General features: G+C 50.0%; 1 protein-coding gene across 5 annotated transcripts in view; it reads left to right on the top strand.

Moving 5' to 3' along the window:
• LOC311513942 (uncharacterized protein) overlaps positions 1–23,619 on the top strand; it is a 59,457-nt gene that overhangs the window by 14,996 nt on the left and 20,842 nt on the right. For 2 of the 5 annotated variants that reach the window (XM_084616153.1, XM_084616154.1), the window contains 2 exons: positions 5,736–5,849; positions 6,216–14,217. In XM_084616153.1, the coding sequence (XP_084472279.1) occupies positions 6,262–7,587 (1,326 nt within the window). In that variant the 5' untranslated portion in view covers positions 5,736–5,849; positions 6,216–6,261 and the 3' untranslated portion in view covers positions 7,588–14,217. Of the gene's footprint in view, positions 1–4,425; positions 4,580–5,735; positions 5,850–6,215; positions 14,218–23,619 lie in introns of those variants that run through there. The other 3 variants (XM_084616155.1, XM_084616156.1, XR_014709803.1) reach the window with 3 other exon arrangements.

Below are 23,619 nucleotides of genomic sequence, written 5' to 3'. Positions count from 1 at the left end.
AGCCATTCGTTGACTTCCATAATTCGACGGTCCCTACCCAGGCCTTTTCCTTCCACGGGGAGGATGGACGAGTTACACCACTTGCGCCTCAAACTCCTTTATTCTTCTTCCCAGAGCCACGTAGTCCGCTGTGATCCGCTCAAGGTCATTCTTGGCAGTATCATTGGTGCCCACGTGGAGAAGCAGGAAGGGGTAGCGATCCAAGGGCTTGATGAGTTTCGGCAGACTCTCCGTCACATCGTGAATCTTAGCCCCCGGCAAGCAGCAGACTTCTCGGTTTTCCCGGTCAGGGCGGCAGATAGATGACTTAGTCCCCCGAAGGAGAGAGTCCCCGACCACCACCACCTGCCTCCTTCTCTTGGGAGTGGTGGTCGTGGAACCCCCCATCTCAGGACAGTGCATCTCATGCCTTCCAACCAGCGGAGTCTCCTGCTTTCTCCCCCCAGACCTATCATCTGGTCCACTCTCCGCAATGGTACCTGTGGAGAGAACATGAAAGCGGTTAGTTACCTGTGTCCGCATTGCTGGAACCCGGACATTCCCCCTTCTTCTGGAGATCACATGTTGCCAAGCTCCTTCACTGGCCTCTTGGCTCCGCTGTGCAACCTGCCCTAAATCTTTAGAGCTTTGTGCCCGTAGAAGCATATCCTGACTTTTGTCCAGAAAATCCTCCATTTCTCGTATGCAACGCAGGGTCGTTATCTGTTGCTCCAGACCTTCAATCTTCTCTTCCAATATGGAGACCAGCCTGCACTTTCTACAGACAAAGTCGCTTCTGTCCTGTGGAAGAAAGACAAACATGGCACATCTAGTGCAGGTCACAACAGCTGAACCCCCCGCTTCCATATCACCTTCCTACTATGAGCTTCCTCAGAGAAATTGGCAAGATGTAAGCCTCACTGGGCTCACTCCAGGTGAACTCCCAGGCAAACTCCTGCTGTGTGCTGTTCTGCTGTTCCCCGCTGCTCAGCTGGTTCGCCGCCACTCAGCTGGTTCGCGAAGCTCTGGCTATTTTTAAATAGCCAGGCTTCCTTGAAACAAACAGACAGCCCCAGTGCCCGCCCCCTGCAGGCTACCAGCTGCAGGCTCAGGCTCTCACACTGCCCTCCCAGCAGACACACACTCGGATACTTACTCAGCAAACACGCACTCGGATACTCACCAATCCCAGGCAAACTCCTGCTGTGTGCTGCTCTGCTGTTCCCCGCTGCTCAGCTGGTTCGCCGCCGCTCGATTCTGCTCTTCTCTGGCCTTTGGTTCATAGAATCACAGAACTGGAAGGGACTTCGAGAGGTCATCCAGTTCAGTCCCCTCCACTCAAGGCAGGACTAAGTATTATCTAGATAATCCCTGACAAGTGTTTGTCCAGCCTGCTCTTAAAAATCCCCAATGATGGAGATTCCACAACCTTCCTAGGCAATTTATTCCAGTGCAAACCGCTCTGACAGAAAACTTTTTCTAAGGTCCAAACTAAATTCTTGTCCTATTCTCAGAGGTTAAGAAGAACAATTTTTCTCACTCCTCCTTGTAACAACCTTTTATGTACTTGAAAACTGTGATCATGTCTCCTCTCAGTCTTCTCTTCTCCAGACTAAACAAACCCAATTTTCTCTCATAGGTCATGTTTTCTAGACCTTTAATAATTTTTATTGGTCTTCTCTGGACTTTTGCCAGTTTGTCCACATCTTTCCTGAAATGTGGCACTGAGAACTGGACACAATACTCCAGTTGAGGCCTAATCAGCACAGAGTAGAGTGGAAGAATTACTTCTCATGTCTTGCTTACAATACTCTTGCTAATACATCCCAGAATGATGTTTGCATTTTTTGAAACAGCGTTACACTGTTGACTTATATTTAGCTTGTGATGCACTATGACCTCCAGATCCCTTTCCACAGTACTCCTTCCTAGGCAGTCATTTCCCGTTTTGTATGTGTGCAACTGATTGTTCCTTCCTAAGTGGAGTATTTTGCATTTGTCCTTATTAAATTTCATCCTGTTTACATCAGACCATTTCTCCAGTTTGCCCAGATCATTTTGAATTTTAATCCTATCCTCTAAAGCACTCACAACCCCTCCTAGCTTGGTATCATCCGCAGACTTGATAAGTGTAACAGAGAGACTCTGTTACTGGGAGGGTTTCACCCTCTCTCAAAGGGTTACACCCTGGTGGGAGAGGGCTAGGCCTGTACTGGAATAAGGTCACTCTGTGCTTCACAGTGTGACAGAACTTCCTCCCAATCCCTGTCTGCGCAAACGCTTCCTGAGAAGGAAGACAGGGACTAGAGAGGGTTCTTACACCAAACCCATTGACTGGCCGATGATGAAGGTGACTCAGTAAACTGTAACCCTTGCCTCTAGGAGGGGAGAGAGGCTACATTGTGGGTCCGGGGAAACCTCTGAGGCAAACCCTAACCGCCTGAAAGCGCAGGACCCTCCAAGGCAAAGCCGGTGCTCTGCCACAACAGGCACAGTGAAAGGAAATGAGATTGTTTTCTATAGCAGCATGGCTCAAGGGCGTTGGCCAGTCTGGACTATATTGTCTTCTTTGCTTCTCTGTCCTAATCTAAGGACTTTCCAATGCTGTGTTTCGGTTGACTAATAAACCCTGGTATGTTTTAAATGTCTGCCCAGTGTCACAGCAAAAACTTGCTGAGGTGCATTGAAGCATGAATGAGGAACAGTCTCTGAACAGGAGTGTAGTTCAGCTTGAGCTGCTGGCAGAGCTCACAGGTTGAAATAGGAGTGTTGAAGCCAGAGGCTCAGGCCTGGTCTATGGTGGGGGTGGGGGTGGGGGAGAACCAGCTACATTGGTCTACGTTATGCAACTTCCGCTATGAAAATAACATAGCTGAAGTTGACATACTTAGAGCTACTTACCACAGTGTCTTCCCCTGTCGACTCCGCCTACACTTCTCATATTGGTGGAGTACTAGAGTTGATGGGAGAGCGCTCGGTAGTCGATTTAGCATGTCTTCACTAGACATGATAGATCGATCCCCGCTGGATCAATCACTCCGGAGGTAAGTGTAGACATGTCCTCAGTCTCAGGTGTTGAAGCTACATGGTCTATGCTTGTGGAAGAGTGGGACCCCTTGGGGGTCTAGTGCACTCAAGGGGCACCTCCCAAGGACTCTTCAATATCCGGGGCATAGCACAGATCCTATGGATCCATGACAGTGTGCCACAGGTTAAGCCTTATGGGGAAAAGATATAAAACAAGAAAAGGATCTAAATGTGTATTTACTATTGCCCCATTATCAGTCCTCGTGGGAATCCCTGGTCAGTTCCAAAGTGTATTAAAACCTTCCTTAAAGGCTTACATCTTGTTATCAGGTCATGTTAGTTTGTAGCCCAAAAAGAACCCCCTCAGTCAGCTCAAATTTGGCTGTTTCTCCCCAAAAAGTCAGTCTGTCTCTTCTTCAGTCTCCTAAAAGAGGTAAAATCAGTCACTGTCCCTTTCTGCGTGGGGCAAAGCTTCAAAAGCTGGAGAGCTGCATAACTACCTTGAGATCTGGCATTCATCACCCCTTAGTGACACCAGCTTGCACAGGAATCATCTGACCCATCTCAGCATCATAGTCTGTGAAGTGTTCATGCTTTCAAGGGCTGGCTCAAATATAGCGATAACAGTCATAACTAGGGCCAGTGTTTGCTGGCAATGAAAACAGATTTCAGAGTAACAGCCGTGTTAGTCTGTATTCACAAAAAGGAAAGGAGTACTTGTGGCACCTTAGAGACTAACCAATTTATTTGAGCATGAGCTTTCGTGAGGTACAGCTCACTTCATCGGATGCGTACTGTGGAAAGTGTAGAAGATCTTTTTATATACACACAAAGCATGAAAAAATACCTCCTCCCACCCCACTCTCCTGCTGCTAATAGCTTATCTAAAGTGATCACTCTCTTCACAATGTGTATGATAATCAAGTTGGGCCATTTCCAGCACAAATCCAGGTTTTTTCACACCCCCCCCCCCACACACACACAAACCCACTCTCCTGCTGGTAATAGCTTATCTAAAGTGACCACTCTCCTTACAATGTGTATGATAATCAAGGTGGGCCATTTCCAGCACAAATCCAGGGTTTAACAAGAACGTCGGGGGGGGGGTAGGAAAAAACAAGGGGAAATAGGTTACCTTGCATAATGACTTAGCCACTCCCAGTCTCTATTCAAGCCTAAGTTAATTGTATCCAATTTGCAAATGAATTCCAATTCAACAGTTTCTCGCTGGAGTCTGGATTTGAAGTTTTTTTGTTGTAATATAGCAACTTTCTTGTCTGTAATCGCGTGACCAGAGAGATTGAAGTGTTCTCCGACTGGTTTATGAATGTTATAATTCTTGACATCTGATTTGTGTCCATTTATTCTTTTACGTAGAGACTGTCCAGTTTGACCAATGTAAATGGCAGAGGGGCATTGCTGGCACATGATGGCATATATCACATTGGTGGATGTGCAGGTGAACGAGCCTCTGATAGTGTGGCTGATGTGGTTAGGCCCTGTGATGGTGTCTCCTGAATACATATGTGGGCACAGTTGGCAACAGGCTTCGTTGCAAGGATTACGTTCCTGGGTTAGTGGTTCTGTTGTGTGGTATGTGGTTGCTGGTGAGTATTTGCTTCAGGTTGGGGGGCTGTCTGTAGGCAAGGACTGGCCTGTCTCCCAAGATTTGTGAGAGTGTTGGGTCATCCTTCAGGATAGGTTGTAGGTCCTTAATAATGCGTTGGAGGGATTTTAGTTGGGGGCTGAAGGTGATGGCTAGTGGCGTTCTGTTATTTTCTATTGACAAACATGAGCAATGTATAATCCTTTACAGCATGAAAGTGCATTTGGGGGAGGCAGCAGGAGCCATCTGTGTGGGGGAAGTGGGGCCCAGACACTGAGCATTGAGAGCCTAGAGCCAACTGTTTGCAGGGGAGAGGTGCTATGGACACAACCGAGAGGAGGTGCGAGTGCCTTCTGCTCTGCAGTATGATGAGGGATCCCGCATCCCACTGCCAAGTGCCCTGCCTGCCCAGGGGAAGCTCCACAGTGGTTTTGCTGAGCCCAGACTTGTATGAGGAGGGAAGAAATTGGTAGAAAGTCTCAATAGAAGCCAGCCTCTGCCCTGGAGAGGAGTCGGGTGTCTCCAGGCAGAAATCTGGGGGTGGGGGGCTTGACCCTGTGTGCTCTGCCCACACATCACCTCTGCCCTAAACCCTGGGGATGAGTCAGGTGTCTCTGGGCAGAAATCTGGAGAGTTGTGACCTTGCATGCCCCACCCTCTGTTGAGGAATTCTGGATATGAAGGGTGATTCCAGAAATGAGGAGTAATGTCAGAAAAAAAAAATTGTAATAGCAGTAATTTCCAGAAAACACTGGCCCTAGTCATAACATTAAATACAATAGTCTCAAGATATATGCCTGTGTTCATCAGATCTGTCACTCTGCCTTCACATAGTTCACTCGGCTGGTGGGTTATACCCCTTCTCCCAGTCTGTGTCTGCCTTGTCTATTTAGATTGTAAATTCTTCAAGACATGGGCCATCTACTGTTCTGGGTTTGTACTGTGTCTAGCACAACGGACTGTTAGTTGGTCCTTAGGCACTAAGGTAATGAATATGATTTATAACAATAATAACTCTTCTGATACTTTGAGCCAAGAGCTGAGGTTAAAACCATGGAATATTCCTTGTGACAACTGTCCCACAAATTCCACTGACCTCCCTTATTTTCTTTGCCTTGAGCAGGGTTTCCAGTTTCCAAACCTGATCAGATCTCGCAGCTGGAATGAGGGGAAGACCCGTGGTTCCCAGACCCCCACGGCTCTGAGAAAGAAGTGCTCCCGAGAGCTGCCTGCACAGGTGAGGAATTGGTTAAATCAACTCAAAAACTGTCTGTGAATACAGGAAATATTTGGGATGCACTACAAAGACCTTGTGAGCTCTCCAAGTTCAGGATTGTTCCCTGCAGATGTGGAATCATTAGGCAGATGTCACTCATGGCTTCCCACCTACCCTAACTGACAACTGGCAGCAGGTTCCTCCCCAATCTTGCTTTCCTCTGAGAGTTCTGGTGAGATGCGGACCCAGAACTGATCCCTTCCTCTCTCTCCTCTGGGGAAGGGTTTGGGGAAAATCAGCTCCTGATAGGTTTGATCTCTCCCGCACATATTTTGGTTTGTTCATCCCTTTTCCCATTCTTCTCTCTGAGATTTCCTTTCTCTCCAGCACAGGGAGTGATCTGTGTGTGGATTCTCTCTCATCAAGCATTGGGATGGTGAGTGAGAATGAGGAGACACCCCAGCAGGAAGATGCTGAGGAAGTAAAATCCTATAGAATGTTATCAGGAAGATCCAAAGAGAATGATTCCGGGAGTTGTGCACTCCCAGAAAAAGCAAAAGCCTGTGAGAGTCAGCAAAGGCCAGAGGAAAACTTCAGTAGCCACTCAGACCTTATTAAATGTGAGAGAATTAACTTGGAAGAGACATGCTGCGCATGCCATGAGTGCGGGAAAATCTTCAATCAGAGCTCAGCCCTTACCACACATCAGAGAATCCACAATGGAGAGACGTCCTACACATGCTCTGAGTGCAGGAAAAGCTTTAGTTGGCACTCACACCTTAGCATACATCGTAGAATTCACACAGGAGAGAAACCCTACACGTGCTCTGAGTGTGGGAAAAGCTTCAATCAGAGCTCAAACCTTATCACACATCAGAGAATGCACACAGGAGAGACACCCTACATATGTTCTCAATGTGGGAAAAGTTTTAGTTGTCACTCGCACCTTACCACACATCAGAGAATCCACACAGGAGAGAAACCCTACACGTGCGCTGAGTGCGGGAAAAGCTTCAATCAGAGTTCAAACCTTATCACACATCAGAGAATCCACACTGGAGAGATGCCCTTCACATGCTCTGAGTGTGGGAAAAGCTTCAGTTATAGCTCAAGGCTTATCACACATCAGAGAATCCACAGCGGAGAGACGCCCTACACATGCTCTGAGTGCGGGAAAAGCTTCAGTCAGAGCTCAAGACTTATCACACATCAGAGAATCCACAGCGGAGAGAGGCCATACACATGCTCTGAGTGCGGGAAAAGCTTCCATCAGAGATCACACCTTATGACACATCAGAGAATCCACACAGGAGAGACACCCTACATGTGCTCTGAGTGTGGGAAAACCTTTAGTTGGCACTCGCACCTTAGCATACATCGTAGAATCCACACCGGAGAGAAACCCTACACGTGCTCTGAGTGTGGGAAACACTTCAGTTATAGCTCAGCTCTTACCACCCATCAGAGAATCCACAGTGGAGAGATGCCCTACACATGCTCTGAGTGTGGGAAAAGCTTCAGTTATAGCTCAGCCCTTACCACACATCAGAGAATCCACAGTGGAGAGAGGCCCTACACATGCTCTGACTGTGGGAAATGCTTTAATCGGAGCTCAAACCTTATCAGACATAGGACAATCCACACAGACGAGAAACCTTATGGATGCTCTGAGTGTGGGAAACGCTTCAGTTGGAGCTCAAGCGTTATTAAACATCAGAAAACCCACATGGGAAAGAACTGTAATAAATGCCTTGACTAAGGCTGGCCAAAGATTTTTTTTTTAAATCACATTTGCTAATTCCCACATAGTAATCTTTCACCATCTTCACCGTTGTCTCTCAGCTCCACCAGATGAGTTGCCTGCTTCTGCCTTTTGCAGCTCACCCTTCTTTGGGGTCAGTCCTGTGATCTTTTCTATCAACTCCTTTCCTTTTGAGTCATAGGAGTGTGTGTTCCTCCTTCCAGGAATGTTCATCAGCTCCAGGTGGGAGAAAGAAGTTTGATCCCAACAAGTACACTGAGGCAAAAACTACCTGTCCCTTACATCCACTAGGACTGTACATGGCGTTGGCAGCTCAAGTTAGTGATCTTGGTGTAAAAAGACAATTATAGTTGTAGTGCAGATGCAGCCCAGGTGCAGTGGTTGGCATTAGCTTTCCCCTTGGCCTGACCTAAACTCCATCACTTTTCCGCATCTAAACAAACCCTGAGCATCAGGTTTATACTGTTCCCCATTTCAAAGCAATTCTAGGTCATCAAGTTTCCCCTTCAGGAACAAATTGTTTCATTCCCCGTCACCATCCCAATCCCCTGTTGTTCAATTGGTTAGGTCAATATTTTTTCTAAAGGGCTGGGAAGAGGATTCCCTAGTAAATGACTTGTAACTAAGGGTATGTCTACACTACGAAATTAGGTCGAATTTATAGAAGTCGGTTTTGTAGAAAGCGGTTTTATACAGTTGATTGTGGTGTATCCCCACACAAGTGCTCTAAGTACATGTAGTCGGCGGAGTGTGTCCACAGTACTGAGGCAACTGTCGACTTCCGGAGCGTTGCACTGTGGGTGGCTATCCCACAGTTCCCGCAGTCTCTGCCTCCCATTTGAATTCTGGGTAGAAATCCCAGTGCCTGATGGGGCTAAAACATTGTCACGGGTGGTTCTGGGTACATATCGTCAGGCCCCGTTCCCTCCCGCCCTCCGTGAAAGCAAGGGCAGACAATCGTTTTGTGCCTTTTTTCTTGAGTTACCTGTGCAGACGCCATACCACGGCAAGCATGGAGCCCGCTCAGCTCACCGTCACCATATGTCTCCTGGGTGCTGGCAGACGTGGTACTTCATTGCTACACAGCAGCAGTTAATTGCCTTTTGGCAGTAGACAGTGCAGTATGACTGGTAGCCGTCATCGACGTAGTCCTGGGTGCTCTTTTAATCGGGCACCTGGGCAAACATGGGAGTGACTCAGCCAGGTCATTTCCCTTGTTTCGTCTCTTGGCGATTCAGTCCTACTGGCAGTGAGATAACTGGTTCTGTGGATGAAGAGAGAGCAGTGGACGTGTTATTTCTCGACTTTAGCAAAGCTTTTGACACAGTCTCCCACAGTATTCTTGTCAGCAAGTTAAAGAAGTATGGGCTGGATGGATGCACTACAAGGTGGGTAGAAAGTTGGCTAGATTGTCGGGCTCAACAGGTAGTGATCAATGGCTCCATGTCTAGTTGGCAGCCGGTATCTAGTGGAGTGCCCCAAAGGTCGGTCCTGGGGCCAGTTGTGTTCAATATCTTCATTAATGATCTGGAGGATGGTGTGGATTGCACCCTCAGCAAGTTTGCAGAGGACACTAAACTGGGAGGAGTGGTAGATATGCTGGAGGGTAGGGATAGGATACAGAGGGCCCTAGGCAAATTGGAGGATTGGGCCAAAAGAAATCTGATGAGGTTCAACAAGGACAAGTGCAGAGTCCTGCACTTAGGACGGAAGAATCCAATGCACCGCTACAGACTAGGGACTGAATGGCTCGGCAGCAATTCTGCAGAGAAGGACCTAGGGGTGACAGTGGACGAGAAGCTGGATATGAGTCAACAGTGTGCCCTTACTGCCAAGAAGACCAATGGCATTTTGGGATGTATATGTAGGGGCATTGCCAGCAGATCGAGGGACGTGATCATTCCCCTCTATTCGACATTGGTAAGGCCTCATCTGGAGTACTGTGTCCAGTTTTGGGCCCCACACTACAAGAAGGACATGGAGTAATTGGAGAGAGTCCAGCGAAGGGCAACCAAAATGATTAGGGGACTGGAACACATGAGTTATGAGGAGAAGCTGAAGGAACTGGGATTGTTTAGTCTACGGAAGAGAAGAATGAGGAGGGATTTGATAGCTGCTTTTCACTACCTGAAAGGTGGATCCAAAGAGGATGGATCTAGACTATTCTCAGTGATAGCAGATGACAGGACAAGGAGTAATGGTCTCAAGTTGCAGTGGGGGAGGTTTAGGTTGGATATTAGGAAAAACTTTTTCACTAAGAGGATGGTGAAACACTGGAATGCGTTACCTAGGGAGGTGGTGGAATCCCCTTCCTTAGAAGTTTTTAAGGTCAGGCTTGACAAAGCCCTGGCTGGGATGATTTAGTTGGGATTGGTCCTGCTCTGGGCAGGGGGTTGGACTAGATGACCTCCAGAGGTCCCTTCCAACTCTGTTATTCTATGACCCCCAAAACCTGCTTCTTTGTTGCCTCCATGTACATTGAAGGAGTCGAACAACACGGGTGGGGTAGTGGTGGCTGAACCCCCTAAAATGGCATGCAGCTCATCATAGAAGTGGCATGTTTGGGGCTGTGACCCGGAGCGGCCGTTTGCCTCTCTGGTTTTCTGGTAGGCTTGCCTCAGTTCCTTAAGTTTCACGCGGCATTGCTTCGGGTCCGTGTTATGGCCTCTGTCCTTCATCCCCTGGGAGATTTTGACAAATGGTTTGGCATTTCAAAAACTGGAACGGAGTTCTGATAGCACTGATTCCTCTCCCCATACAGCTATCAGATCCCGTACCTCCCGTTCGGTCCATGCTAGAGCTCTTTTGCGATTCTGGGACTCCATCATGGTCACCTCTGCTGATGAGCTCTGCATGGTCACCTCTGCTGATGAGCTCTGGCCAGCGTGGCAAGCTGCAGGTGACCATGCAAACAGGAAATTGAAATTCAAAAGTTTGCAGGCCTTTTCCTGTCTACCTGGCTAGTGCATCTGAGTTGAGAGTGCTGTCCAGAGCAGTCACAATAGAGCACTCTGGGATAGCTCTCGGAGGCCAATACCGTCTAATTGCGTCCACAGTACCCCAAATTCGACCTGGCAAGGCCGATTTAAGCGCTAATCCACTTGTCAGAGGTGGATTAAGGAAATCGATTTTAAGAGCCCTTTAAGTCAAAAAAAAGGGCTTCATCGTGTGAATGGGTGCAGGTTTACATCGATTTAACTCTGCTAAATTTGACCTAAACTCCTAGTGTAGACCAGGGCTAAGCAAAATACCCATGCATTTGGCTCCCAAAGCAGTTGTGGCCCAGGCCCTGCAGGAGGTCGCTCCTGAAGATAGCTCCTTCCTAATCAGGTGCATGTTGCCTATTATTTGGGAAATGCAATCCCTAGCTAGGTAGAGATGGGAAAAGTGAAAGTGACATTTCTGTTCCGCTCACCCCTGGGAGATGCTGCAAATGTGTAGAAAATGAAATCTGTGTTGAATGTGATAGAGCTGCAGAAAGATACCTATTTTTAATAGGTACCTGACATTTGGTGTCTTACAGGGATTCTAAAACACACCTGAATTTAGTTCCTAATTTAAATATGTGCCACCAGATTAAAGAAATAAAAGGGCATATTTGGGGGAGTTATACCTCACTATCGCTACTGATTTGTTGTGTGGTTGGTGAAGAATTCTACACCAGAGAAGTGTAAAATTACTCCAAGTAAGGTCAAAGATTTGACAAGAACTCAGGTAGAAATTGCAGGTATGAGTGGTTGATTTTCACCCCAGAGATGAACGCTATGGTGACCTGTGGCCCAGGTAAACTATTTTTAGAACTCTGCTACCTAGTTAAGTGGCACTGATCACACTCCTATAGGATGCCATGATTAAATTGGGAACAACTGTCTTTTACCATTTGGATCCAAAGTTTCATTTAGCACAGAGAGAAACAGCTGATTCCTTCAGAGCCATTCCATGCCTATGGGGGAATGTATTAGATTCCAAGTTCAGACTGCAGGATACATGAATGCTGAGTCCAGAGTCTGTTGTTTAGTCCGTTAGTTTTGCTCTTGAGTCTAATTCATTTGTATCTCTTCTCCACCTCCTGCTACTCTGAAAGATTAGTAAGTGTGAAAATAGAGCACAGGTGGTTTTTCTCATGGTGCAACCTTCCCATGTAGTTTGAGACCCCTTCCACCCACACTTATGGGAGAAGACCCAGGGAGAAATGAACTCACAGAAATGGAAGGCTCCTAGTTTATTGTAGAATGTGACTTCACACAAAGTTCACTGGGTGGAAATGGGAATTAAGAGAAAACTGCCCAATTGGTTTATATTTTGTAATTGTTGAATAAGTTGTTACCAGCAACAATGAAATTAAACATGAAGTTACTTAGTGTAATGTAAGAGGCTGATTATGTGATAATTTTCAGTGTTACAATATAATCCATCTTTTCTTCTAGTTCTCTCCCTGCGCCCTCCTACTATATAGGATATGTTGGCTAATCCTGAAATTAAAACCTCACTCCAAAGGAATTAGAGTGGGGGAATATGTGAGAGAAATAGAATGTACGAGAATAGAGACCCAGTATAGACTGTAATTAGTTCTATTAAAAATTGAATTTATTTTGATAAATTTTAAAATAAATCTTCTGTTAAGAGCAAAATTACTTCAGACAAGATGTGAACCTTTTACCCAGTTAGAGGGTAACAGCCACCGAGTTCCCCAGGTCTCTTGCTCACAAAGCAAAGATGTCACATCAGGCAGGAGATGTCAAAATCTAAAATGGTGATGGATGTGTGATGGCAGCTTTTGTTTTTTTTTATTTGGTTTGGTTTTTTAATTTAATTTTTGTTTTGTTTTTGCAACCAGTTATTTTTATAGGTGCTGAGGCCCCTTTTTCTTTTGACCACAGCTATTTAACTCTCAGGCCTGGCTCTGGAAACCTCCTCAGAACTGGCCTTGTGTTTCTTTCATGTTTAGTATCTTTGGGGTTCACACATCCACACTACATGCAGTTCACAGCAACGGATACTTTGAGAAACCTGCTGGGTTAAGCAGGCCTTTTCCAGACTGACATTGGCCCAAAGTCTGCCTCAATTCAGCTGGTTTGGGACACATCTGTATCAAAGGAGTGGTTCACACCTGATTTGCCCAGAGACCTCAGGGGAGGTGTGGTAAGATAGGATAAGTAGGAATCAACAACAAAGTTAAAGATAAGGGTGAAAGACCATCACCTTGCAGGTCAACAAGCCTGTTCTGTTCATTCCCTTGGATGCATCTGTCACTGGTCACTCTCCAGAAGCACACTGGGCTCCATGGACCATTGAATCATAGAATCATAGAATATCAGGGTTGGAAGGGACCCCAGAAGGTCATCTAGTCCAACCCCCTGCTCAAAGCAGGACCAATTCCCAGTTAAATCATCCCAGCCAGGGCTTTGTCAAGCCTGACCTTAAAAACCTCTAAGGAAGGAGATTCTACCACCTCCCTAGGTAACGCATTCCAGTGTTTCACCACCCTCTTAGTGAAAAAGTTTTTCCTAATATCCAATCTAAACCTCCCCCACTGCAACTTGAGATTGGTCTGACTCTGTATGACCAATCTTGCATTCTTATGTAAGCCATCTACGGACTTGTCTACACTGGCAAGTTTCTGCACAGTAAAGCAGCTTTCTGCAGTGTAACTTCTCAGGTGTACGCACGGCCAAGCCACTTAGCGCGCAGAAACTGTGCAGTTGCAGCGCTGCAAAAAAACCACCCCGACGAGCGGCGTAGAGCTGTCTGCACCAGGGTTACAGCGGCGCGGTGCCAGTGTAGACACCCTGGTGGATTGCAGTGCTGCAATTGGCCTCCGGGAAGTGTCCCACAATCCCTGTTCTCGCCTCTCTGGTCATCAGTTTGAACTCTACTGCACTGCCCTCAGGTTACCAACCGTGAAACACCCCCCCCTTAAATTCCTTGGGAATTTTGAAAGTCCCCTCCCTGTTCGCTCGGTGATGCATGCAGTAGTCTCAGCGCATCTTTCCAGGTGACCATGCCTGCTCCATGCACCAGGTGATCCTCCGCTTGGAGCAATGCCGAGCTGCTGGACCTCATCAGCATTTGGGGAGAGGAGGCTGTCCAGTCCCAGCTGTGCTCCAGCCATAGGAATTATGATACCTAAGGACAGATTTCATGATGCATGATAGAAAGGGGCCATGACAGGGACACACTGCGGTGCAGGGTCAAAGTGAAGGAGCTGTAGAACGCCTACCACAAGACGCAGGAGGCAAACTGCTGCTCCAGTGCTGCATAGCCATATTGGGGGCTAACTAACCCCAGCATCACAGCAAGGATCTTTCTAGCACCGGGAGAAAAAATATAAATGAGGGTCAAAGACACCACCACTTGTCCTCTCTGTTCTGTAATCTCAACACCTGGAAGATTGTCTGGAAGACAAAGACTTTGAACTGGGGATATTGGTCCCAGGCTGAGAGGGAATTCAGTTTGTGTATTAAGAACTCAACATTGCCTGGAGCAACCATCAGGTGAGAAAAGGTTTTTGATCCAATTCTTGCTTAGTGTACTCAAATTAGAATTGAGACTGAGAGTCTATTTTCTTTTGTTATGTAACCATTTTTGACCTCTGTGCCCAAAAATTATACTCACTTAAAATCTATCTTTCTGTAGTTAATAAACTTATTTTAATGTTTTATACTTAGTAGTGAGTTTGTCCAAAGTGCTTGGGAAAGTTCCTCACATGACAAAGTCAGGTGCATGTCCACTTTATTTTTGATGAAGTGGTGAACTAATTAATCAGCTTACACTTTTCAAGAGAAGGCCATGAGCAGTGTAAGACAGTACATTTCTGAGGTGGAAGGCTGAGGGCTGGGGAGATATGCTGGTCTTTCTGTATAATTGAGGAGTGTCTTATAGCGCATTCATGCAACTTAGCTGGGTGCTTTGTAGCATGTTGTTGGCCAAATGATCATAGAATATCAGGGTTGGAAGGGACCTCAGGAGGTCATCTAGTCCAACCCCCTGGTCAAAGCAGGACCAATCCCCAACTAAGTCATCCCAGCCAGGGCTTTGTCAAGCCTGACCTTAAAAACCTCAAAGGAAGGAGATTCCACCACCTCCCTAGGTAACCATTCCAGTGCTTCACCACCCTCCTAGTGAAAAAGTTTTTCCTAATATCCAACCTTAAACCTCCCCCACTGCAACTTGAGACCATTACTCCTTGTTCTGTCATCTGCTACCATTGAGAATGGTCTAGATCTATCCTCTTTGGAACACCCCTTCAGGTAGTTGAAAGCAGCTATCATGCTTCTGCAGACTAAATAATCCCAGTTCCCTCAGCCTTTCCTCATAAGTCATGTGTTCCAGTCCCCTAATCATTTTTGTTGCCCTCACCTGGCCTCTTTCCAATTTTTGTACATCCTTCTTGTAGTGTGGGGCCCAAAACTGGACCCAGTACGCCAGATGAGGCCTCACCAATGCTGAATAGAGGGAAACGATCACGTCCCCCATTTCGCTGGCAGTGCTACTACTTATACAGCCCAAAATGCCGTTAGCCTTCTTGGCAACAAACCAGGTCGATGCAACCACTAGGCAAAGTAGGTGGCTGCCTAGGGCGCCAAGTGGTTGGGGGCAGCCAAAAGCATGCTCCAGGGAAGCGGTGGAGCAGAGGTGAGCTGGAGTAGAGGGGTGCAGGGAGGGCCGCCTGCAGCAACTAACGGGGGGGGCAGCATGCAGGGGAACTGCTCCCCGCCCCAGCTCACCCCTGCTCCACCTCCTCCACTGAGCACGCCGCCCTGCTCTGCTTCTCTCCCTCCCAGGCTTGCAGCGCCAAACAGTTGATTGGCACCACAAGCCTGGGAGGTGGGAGAATCAGAACGGCGGTGGCGTGCTCGGGGAGGAGGTGGAGCAGAGGTGACCTGGGGTGGGGAGCTGCCGCATGGCTCCCCAGGCTGAAGGGAGGGAGAGGGGGGAGCAGGGAGCTGCTGCACAGCTCCCCGGGCCAAGGGGAGGGAGGGAGGGAGAGGGAGCAGGGAGCTGCCTCATGGCTCCCTGGGCCAAGGGGAGGGAGTGGGGAGCAGGGAGCTGGGGCCCACACCATGGCCAGTCATGCCTTCTCGATGGCTGTGTAGTGTTGCTCCCGGAGTAGCAACTTCTTGCTCAGGTACATGATGGGTTGTCTCTCCCCCTTTTCATCCTTCTGCATTAACACCACATCCAGCCCCATGTCTGAGGTGTCAGTGAACACCATAAAGGGCTTGTGAAAGTCTGGATTTGCCAGAACTGGGCCACTGACCAGAGCCTCCTTCAACGCACAGAGAGCCCTGTGGCACTGCTCGGTCCAGACCATCTTGTCTGGCTTCCCCTTCTTGCATAGCTCGGTGATGGGGTGGCTATGGCGCTAAAGCGGGGCACAAACCTTCGATAGTATCCTGCCACCCCAATTAAGGCTTGGTCCTGCTTTTTGGTTTGGGGAGCGGGCCAGTCTCTGATCACCTCCACTTTGGCTGGTTCCAGCTTTAGGCAGCCGCTCCCCACCTGATGGCCCAGGTAAGATACTTCAGCCATCCCCACCTTGCACTTCTCCGCTTTTACGTTCAGCCCCACCTCCTGGAGTCGATCCAGCACTTGTCTAACCGGGGACACATGGTCCTCCCAGGTCTGGCTAAAGACACAGCTGTCATCAATATGTACCATGGCAAAACGCTCCATCCCCCTCAGAAGCTGATCCACCAGGCTCTGGAAGGTGGCCGGCGCTCCCTTGAGACCAAAAGGCAGGGTCAGGAACTCATAGAGCCCCAGAGGGGTGATAAAGGCCGATTTCAGCTGGGCATCTGCATCCAGCGGCACTTGCCAGTAGACCTTTGTAAGATCCATGGTGGTAAGGTACCGGGCTCCTCCCAGTTTATCTAGGAGCTCGTCAGGCCTGGGCATGGGGTAGGCATCAGATACAGTGATGGCATTGAGCTTCCGATAGTCCACACAGAACTGGATCGACCTGTCCTTTTTGGGGACCAGCACCACCGGCGAGGCACAAGGGCTGGCAGATGGCTGAATCACCCCCAAAGCCAGAATGTCCCTGACCTCTCTGTCCAGGTCCTGAGCAGTTTTCCCTGTGACTCAGAAGGGGGAGCATCTTATTGGCGGGTGTGATCTTGTCTGCACCCGGTGGACAGTCAGATTAGTGCGTTCAGGCTGGTTGGAAAACAGATGTCGGTACGGATGCAGCACCCATCTGATCTCAGCTTGCTGGGCAGGGGTTAGCTGATCCGAGAGGGGAATTGTTTCCGGGGGGAACCAGCTCTTGTCCCAGGGAATAGATCTACTAAAGGGTCATCTCCTTGCTCCTCCCAATGTCCACACACGGCCAACACAACATTCCCCCTGGCATAGTATGGCTTCATCATATTTACACGGTACACCTGGCGGTGGTGTGCCTGGTTCGACAGCTCCACCACATAGTTTACCTCATTTAGCTGCTTGACAACCTTGAAAGGGCCTTCCCAGGTGGCCAGTAGTTTGTTTTTTCTCACGGGGATGAGAACCATCTCCTGATGCCCGGTGGCATAGGCGCGGGCCTGCGCTGTGCGTTCATACCAGGCCTTCTGCTTCCTCTGGGCTCTTGCTAAATTCTCTCTGGCCAGGCCCATGAACTCAGCAAGTCTTTCTCAGAAAGTCAGTTCATACTCCACCACGGATTCTCCTTCGGGAGTGGCCTTCCCCTCCCATTCATCTCTCATCAGGTCCAGGGGACCCCTTATCCTCCTTCCATATAATAGTTCGAAAGGTGAAAACCCAGTAGACTGCTGGGGTTCCTCCCTGTACGTGAACAACAAGTGAGGTAAGTACTTGTCCCAATCCTGCGGGTGCTGGTTCATAAAGGTTTTCAGCATCATCTGTAGCGTTCCGTTGAACCTCTCCACCAGCCCGTTCGATTGGGGGTGATATGCAGAGGCCCAGTTGTGCCAGAATCCAAATTTCTCCCACAAGCACCGGAGCAGGGCCGACATGAAGTTGGACCCTTGGTCTGTCAAGGCTTCCTTGGGGAACCCCACTCGGCTGAAAATAGTCAGCAGCGCAACTGTCACGGTGTCTGCTTCAATGGAAGCTAAGGGCACTGCCTCGGGGTAGCAGGTGGGAAAATCTACCACCACCAGAATGTATTTCTTCCCTGACCGAGTTGTCTTGCTGAGAGGTCCCACTATGTCCATGGCCACCTTCTGGAAAGGCTCCTCTATGATGGGCAAGGGTCTCAAAGCTGCTTTCCCCTTGTCCCGGGCCTTGCCCACCCTCTGACAGGGGTCACAGGATCGGCAATACTGCTGGACAGTGGTACAGACCCCGGGCCAGTAAAAGTTCTGTAGCAACCTCTCCCGGGTGCGCCGGATTCCCTGGTGCCCTGTGAGGGGGATGTCATGGGCCAGGTACAGTAGCTTGTCGCGATACTTCTGGGGGACCACCAGCTGCCTCCTGATCCCACAGGACTCTACTTCCCTTGTGGGAGCCCATTCTCGGTACAGGAACCCCTTCTCCCACAGGAACCTCTCCTGGCAACCTCTCCCCATGATCTGTACTGCACTGAGGTCGGCCAGGTCCCTGAGCTTCCGCAAGGAGGGATCTTTCTGCAACTCGGCCTGGAATTCAGCAGCTGGGTAAGGGATGGGGACCAGTTCCCTCTCACCAGCTGCGTCTGAGGCCACAGCCTCTCTGAGCAATGCCCCTCGGCGCCCTCTCCCCTCCAGGGTAGGGTCCTGCACCTCGGGCAAGGTACCCTTTCCGAGGTCAGGGCGCAGTGCCCCTTGCCGGCTCTGGTTACGGGTCACAACCAGGGCAGTCTGGGGGTTGCTTGGCCAGTCCTCCAGGTCCCCTCCGATTAGCAAATGTTGGTTCATCCCCACGTCCTTGGGGGCCTCCTTGCCCCCCCCATTTCAGGTGTACCCTTGCTACAGGGACCTTGAATGGGGTCCCGCCCACCCCCGTCAGGGTCAGGTAGGTGTTGGGCATCACCCGATCTGGTGCCACGACTTCGGGCCGGGCCAGCGTCACCTCCGTGCCTGTATCCCAGTATCCATTGACCTTCCTCCCATCCACCTCCAGGGGAACAAGGCACTCACTCTGCAGGGAGAGCCCCGTGCCCACCGTGTAAACAGAGAACCTTGAGTCCGGGGAATCCAGCCCCCCAGAGGAGCTGGCCTGGGGTCCTCCCCATCCTGAGCAGTTGATAAGCTGCCAGCCCCCCTTGCCTGGGAAGCCTGCCCCTCATCCACTGGGTCCCTACCCAGTTAACCCTGGGTGGGTTTGGTCTGCTCAGTCTGTCCCTGAGCTTGGGGCACTGGGTCCATATGTGGCCTCTCTGGCCACAGTAATAGCAGCCCATGTCCCGTTGGTCCCCTCGAGCCAGTCGGTTGGCCCTGACGCTGGATGTTCCCCTTGGGAAGGGGTTCTCCATATTCCCCCTTTGGGAGACCCCAGGGCAACTGTCCCTCTGCATCATGGAGGGCCTGTTCCTTTGGGACTCCTCCCTGCCACCCCCTGTCGGGCTCTTCACTAAGTCATCGGCCAGCCACCCTGTGTGTCGTGGGTTCTTTTGCTTTTTGTCCAGCAACCCTAGCATCAGTTTGGATGGGCACTGCTCATGCAGTTGCTCTAGTATGATCAGTTTAACCAGGTCCTCCTTCGTCTGGGCCCCCTCTGCCCATTTGGTGGCATATTCCTCCATGCGGATGGCTAGTTGCATATATGAGGCCTCTGGGGTTTTACACTGACTCCGGAACTTTTCCCGGTACATCTTGGGAGTCAGCCCAAACTCGCAGAGCAGGGCCTTTTTGAATAGTTCATAGTCCCCTTTCTCTGCTCCTTCCAGTCGGCGTACAATGCCATGGCCTTGGGGTCCAGTAAGGGGGTGAGAAACTGGAGCCTGTCCACAGGATCAACCTGGTGCAGGTCGCAGGCCATCTCAGAGGCATCCAGGAAGTCATCCATGTCCTCCCCCTCCTTATGCTGGGCCAGGATGCACTTGTCAAAGCTCCATGCAGTCCTGGGTCCCCCATCACTCACTGCAGCCGGGGGCTCGCCGCTCCTCAGCTTGGACAACTCCAGCTCATGCTGTATCTGCTTCTCTTCATGCTGTCTTTGTTTCTTCTTCTCCTCCAGCTCATGCTGTCGTTGCTTTTCCCGCTCTTCCCATTCCTCCTGCAGTTCCCACTGTCTGAGCTTCAACTCTCTCAGTTTTAGCTCCTTCTCCCAATGCAGCCACCTCAGCTCCAGGGATGGGGAGCTCTGCCGGGAGGCTCCCCTGCTGGCCGCAAGGGTCACGGTGCCCTCGGTATTCACTGGGCTCCTCCCAGCCCTTCCTCTAGGCATAGGTAGGAGGGGTCTTGGGAAGCCCTCACTCCCCACTGGGACAGACACTGGTGCCTGCACTGCATCTGCCAGGCTGCTTCCCTCAGAGACAGGGATTGGTTTGTTCTAGTGATCTCCCTCCTCCAGCTGGGAAATCAGCTGTTTTTTGGTGAGCCTCCCAATGCGCAGCCCCCTCTGCCTGCACAGCTCCACCAGGTCGCTCTTAAGGTGTTTGCTATACATTTCCTTGCTGGCAATTCGCAGGTCTCTGTGCTCGCCACTCCCCACAGTTTCTAGGGAGAACCCCTAGGGTGCCAGCCTTTCTCGAGGTCGCCACCTCTTTGCCAGGGTCAAGCTGCAGACTCCTCCACCCCTGGGACTGCTCACTGCAATCCCCAGGGGGACCCTCTGTCACAGAGAGTGGGGGAGTCCGGGCCCTGCACCCCTTTTCCTGGGATTCACCGTGACTCTCAGTCAGCCAGTAAAACGGAAGGTTTATTGGACAATAGGAACAGTCTAAAACAGAGCTTGTGGGAGCTTAGACCCCAGCCTTGGGGTTCCCTGCATTCGACCACCCAGCCCAAAACTGAAACCAAAACCCCCCATCCCTCAGTCTCACTCCTCCTCCCCCCGGCTCCTCCTCCAGCCTTTGTCCAGTTTCGCAGGCAAAGATGTCGCCTGCGTCCAACCCCCTCCTGGCTCAGGTTACAGGCTCAGGTATCCTCACTCCCGTGGAGTCATCCCCTGCTCTCCCATCCCCCATGCAGACAGTCCCAGCAGAACTAGATGACGTTCCCCGGTCAATCCACCCCGCTCCCTGCTGCATCACACCCTGTTACTGCAAAAGTCCTTCTCGTTGGTCACACACTCCCAGGGGTTAACAGCCCCCACCGAAACCGCTCCTCTCTGAGCCTTCAGCATGCCTGGTCCTCGTCAATCCCCCTTCGGTTTACTGCTCCCCCATCACTTACTGCAGGAAGCGCCGTCCATGGGGTGCAGTAGATCCCACCTTTACCACCAGTTGTCACTGAGTTTGGGGGACTCAGGGCCCTGCACCCTCACTTCCTGTGATTCACCGTGACTCTCTGCCATCCAGTAACACAGAAAGTTTATTAGATGACAGGAACACGGTTCCAAGCAGGGCTTGCAAGTACAACCAGGACCCCTCAGCCAGGTCCCTCTGGGAGGCAAGGAGCTTAGAACCCAGACTTGGGGTTCCCTGCATCTTCACAGCCAGCCCAAAACTGAGACTCAACTCCTGCAGTCTCACTCCTCTTCCCCCCCTGGTTCCTCCTCCAGCCTTTGTCCAGTTTCCCGGGCAAAGGTGTCACCTGGGTCCAACCCCCTCCCAGCTCAGGTTACAGGCTCAGGTCTCCTCACTCAAGTGGAGTCATCCCCTGCTCTCCTATCCCCCATGCAGACAGTCCCAGCAGAACTAGATGACATTCCCTGGTCAATCCACCCCGCTCCCTACTGCATCATACTTGGCCTTTGTTAAGAAGGGCCCTGTAGTGCATGGGATTGAAGAGGCAACTTCCTGACATGCCCACTGGCTCTGCAGGGTGGAGGAAGAAAGGCCTCTGGATATGCAGATTGGAAGGTATGAGATGCACCGTCCTAGGGTTGGGGGTCCCAAGAGAAGGAGGTGGGTGGTGGTGGTCAGGGACTCTCTCCTCAGGGGGACTGAGTCATCTATCGGCTGCCCCGAATGGGAAAACCGAGAATTCTGCTGCTTGCCAGGAGCTAAGATTCACAATGTGATGGAGAGACTGCCGAGACTCATCAAGCACTCTGATCGCTACCTCTTCCTGCTTCTCCACTTGGGCACCAATGATACTGCCAAGAATGACCTTGAGCGAACCACTGTGGACTACGTGGCTCTGGGAAGAAGGATAAAGGAATTTGAGGTGCAAGTGGTGTTCTTGTCCGTCCTCCCTGTGGAAGGAAAAGGCCTGGGTAGAGACCGTTGAATCGTGGAAGTCAACGAATGGCTACGCAGGTGGTGTCGGAAGGAAAGCTTTGGATTCTTTGACCATGGGATGGTGTTCCAAGAAGGAGGAGTGCTAGGCAGACGGGCTCCACCTAATGAAGAGAGGGAAGAGCATCTTCGCAAGCAGGCTGGCTAACCTAGTGAGGAGGGCTTTAAACTAGGTTCACTGGGGGAAGGAGACCAAAGCCCTGAGGTAAGTGGGGAAGTGGGATACTGGGAGGATGCACGAGCAGGAGAGTGTGAGAGGGAAGGGCTTCTGCCTCATACTGAAAAAGAGGGACGATCAGTGAGTTATCTCAAGTGCCTATACACAAATGTAAGAAGCCTGGGAAACAAGCAGGAAGAACTGGAAGTCCTGGCACAGTCAAGGAATTAAGATGTGACTGGAATAACAGAGACTTGGTGGGATAACTCACATGACTGGAGTACTGTCATGGATGGATATATACTGTTCAGGAAGGACAGGCAGGGCAGAAAAGGTGGGGGAGTTGCACTGTATGTAAGGGAGCAGTATGACTTCTCAGAGCTCAAGTATGAAACTGCAGAAAAGCCTGAGAGTCTCGGGATTAAGTTTAGAAGTGTGAGCAACAAGGGTGGTGGTGGGAGTCTGCTATGGACCACCGGACCAGCGGGATGAGGTGGATGAGGCTTTCTTCTGGCAACTCACGGAAGTTACTTGATCGCACGCCCTGGTTCTCATGGGAGACTTCACTCACCCTGATATCTGCTTGGGAGAGCAATACAGCGGTGCACAGAAAATCCAGGAAGTTTTTGGAAAGTGTAGGGGACAATTTCCTGGTGCAAGTGCTGAAGGAACCAACTAGGGGCAGAGCTCTTCTTGACCTGCTGCTCACAAACCGGGAAGAATTAGTAGGGGAAGCAAAAGTGGACGGGAACCTGGGAGGCACTGACCATGAGATGGTCGAGTTCAGGATCCTGACACAGGGAAGAAAGGAGAGCAGCAGAATACGGACCCTGGACTTCAGAAAAACAGACTTTGACTCCCTCAGAGAACTGATGGGCAGGATCCCCTGGGAGAATAACATGAGGGGGAAAGGAGTCCAGGAGAGCTGGCTGTATTTTAAAGAATCCTTATTGAGGTTACAGGGACAAACCATCCCGATGTGTAGAAAGAATAGTAAATATGGCAGGCGACCAGCTTGGCTTAACAGTGAAATCCTTGCTGATCTTAAACACAAAAAAGAGGCTTACAGGAAGTGGAAGATTGGACAAATGACCAGAGAAGAGTATAAAAATATTGCTCAAGCATGCAGGAGTGAAATCAGGAAGGCCAAATCACACCTGGAGTTTCAGCTAGCAAGAGATGTTATGAGTACCAAGAAGGGTTTCTTCAGGTATGTTAGCAACAAGAAGAAAGTCAAGGAAAGTGTGGGCCCCTTACTGAATGAGGGAGGTTTCAGAGTAACAGCCATGTTAGTCTGATGAAGTGAGCTGTAGCTCACGAAAGCTTATGCTCAAATAAATTGGTTAGTCTCTAAGGTGCCACAAGTACTCCTTTTCTTTTGAATGAGGGAGGCAACCTAGTGACAGAGGATGTGGAAAAAGCTAATGTACTCAATGCTTTTTTTTGCCTCTGTCTTCATGAACAAGGTCAGCTCCCAGACTACTGCACTGGGCAGAACAGCATGGGGAGGAGGTGACCAGCCCTCTGTGGAGAAAGAAGTGGTTCGGGACTATTTAGAAAAGCTGGATGAGCACAAGTCCATGGGGCC

Source organism: Lepidochelys olivacea, assembly GCF_965140295.1.
Source record: "Lepidochelys olivacea isolate rLepOli2 genome assembly, chromosome: 28".
Classification (NCBI taxonomy): Eukaryota; Metazoa; Chordata; order Testudines; family Cheloniidae; genus Lepidochelys; species Lepidochelys olivacea.
The sequence above is the reverse complement of the archived record's forward strand: the minus strand, read 5'-3'. Positions and strand labels throughout refer to the sequence as shown.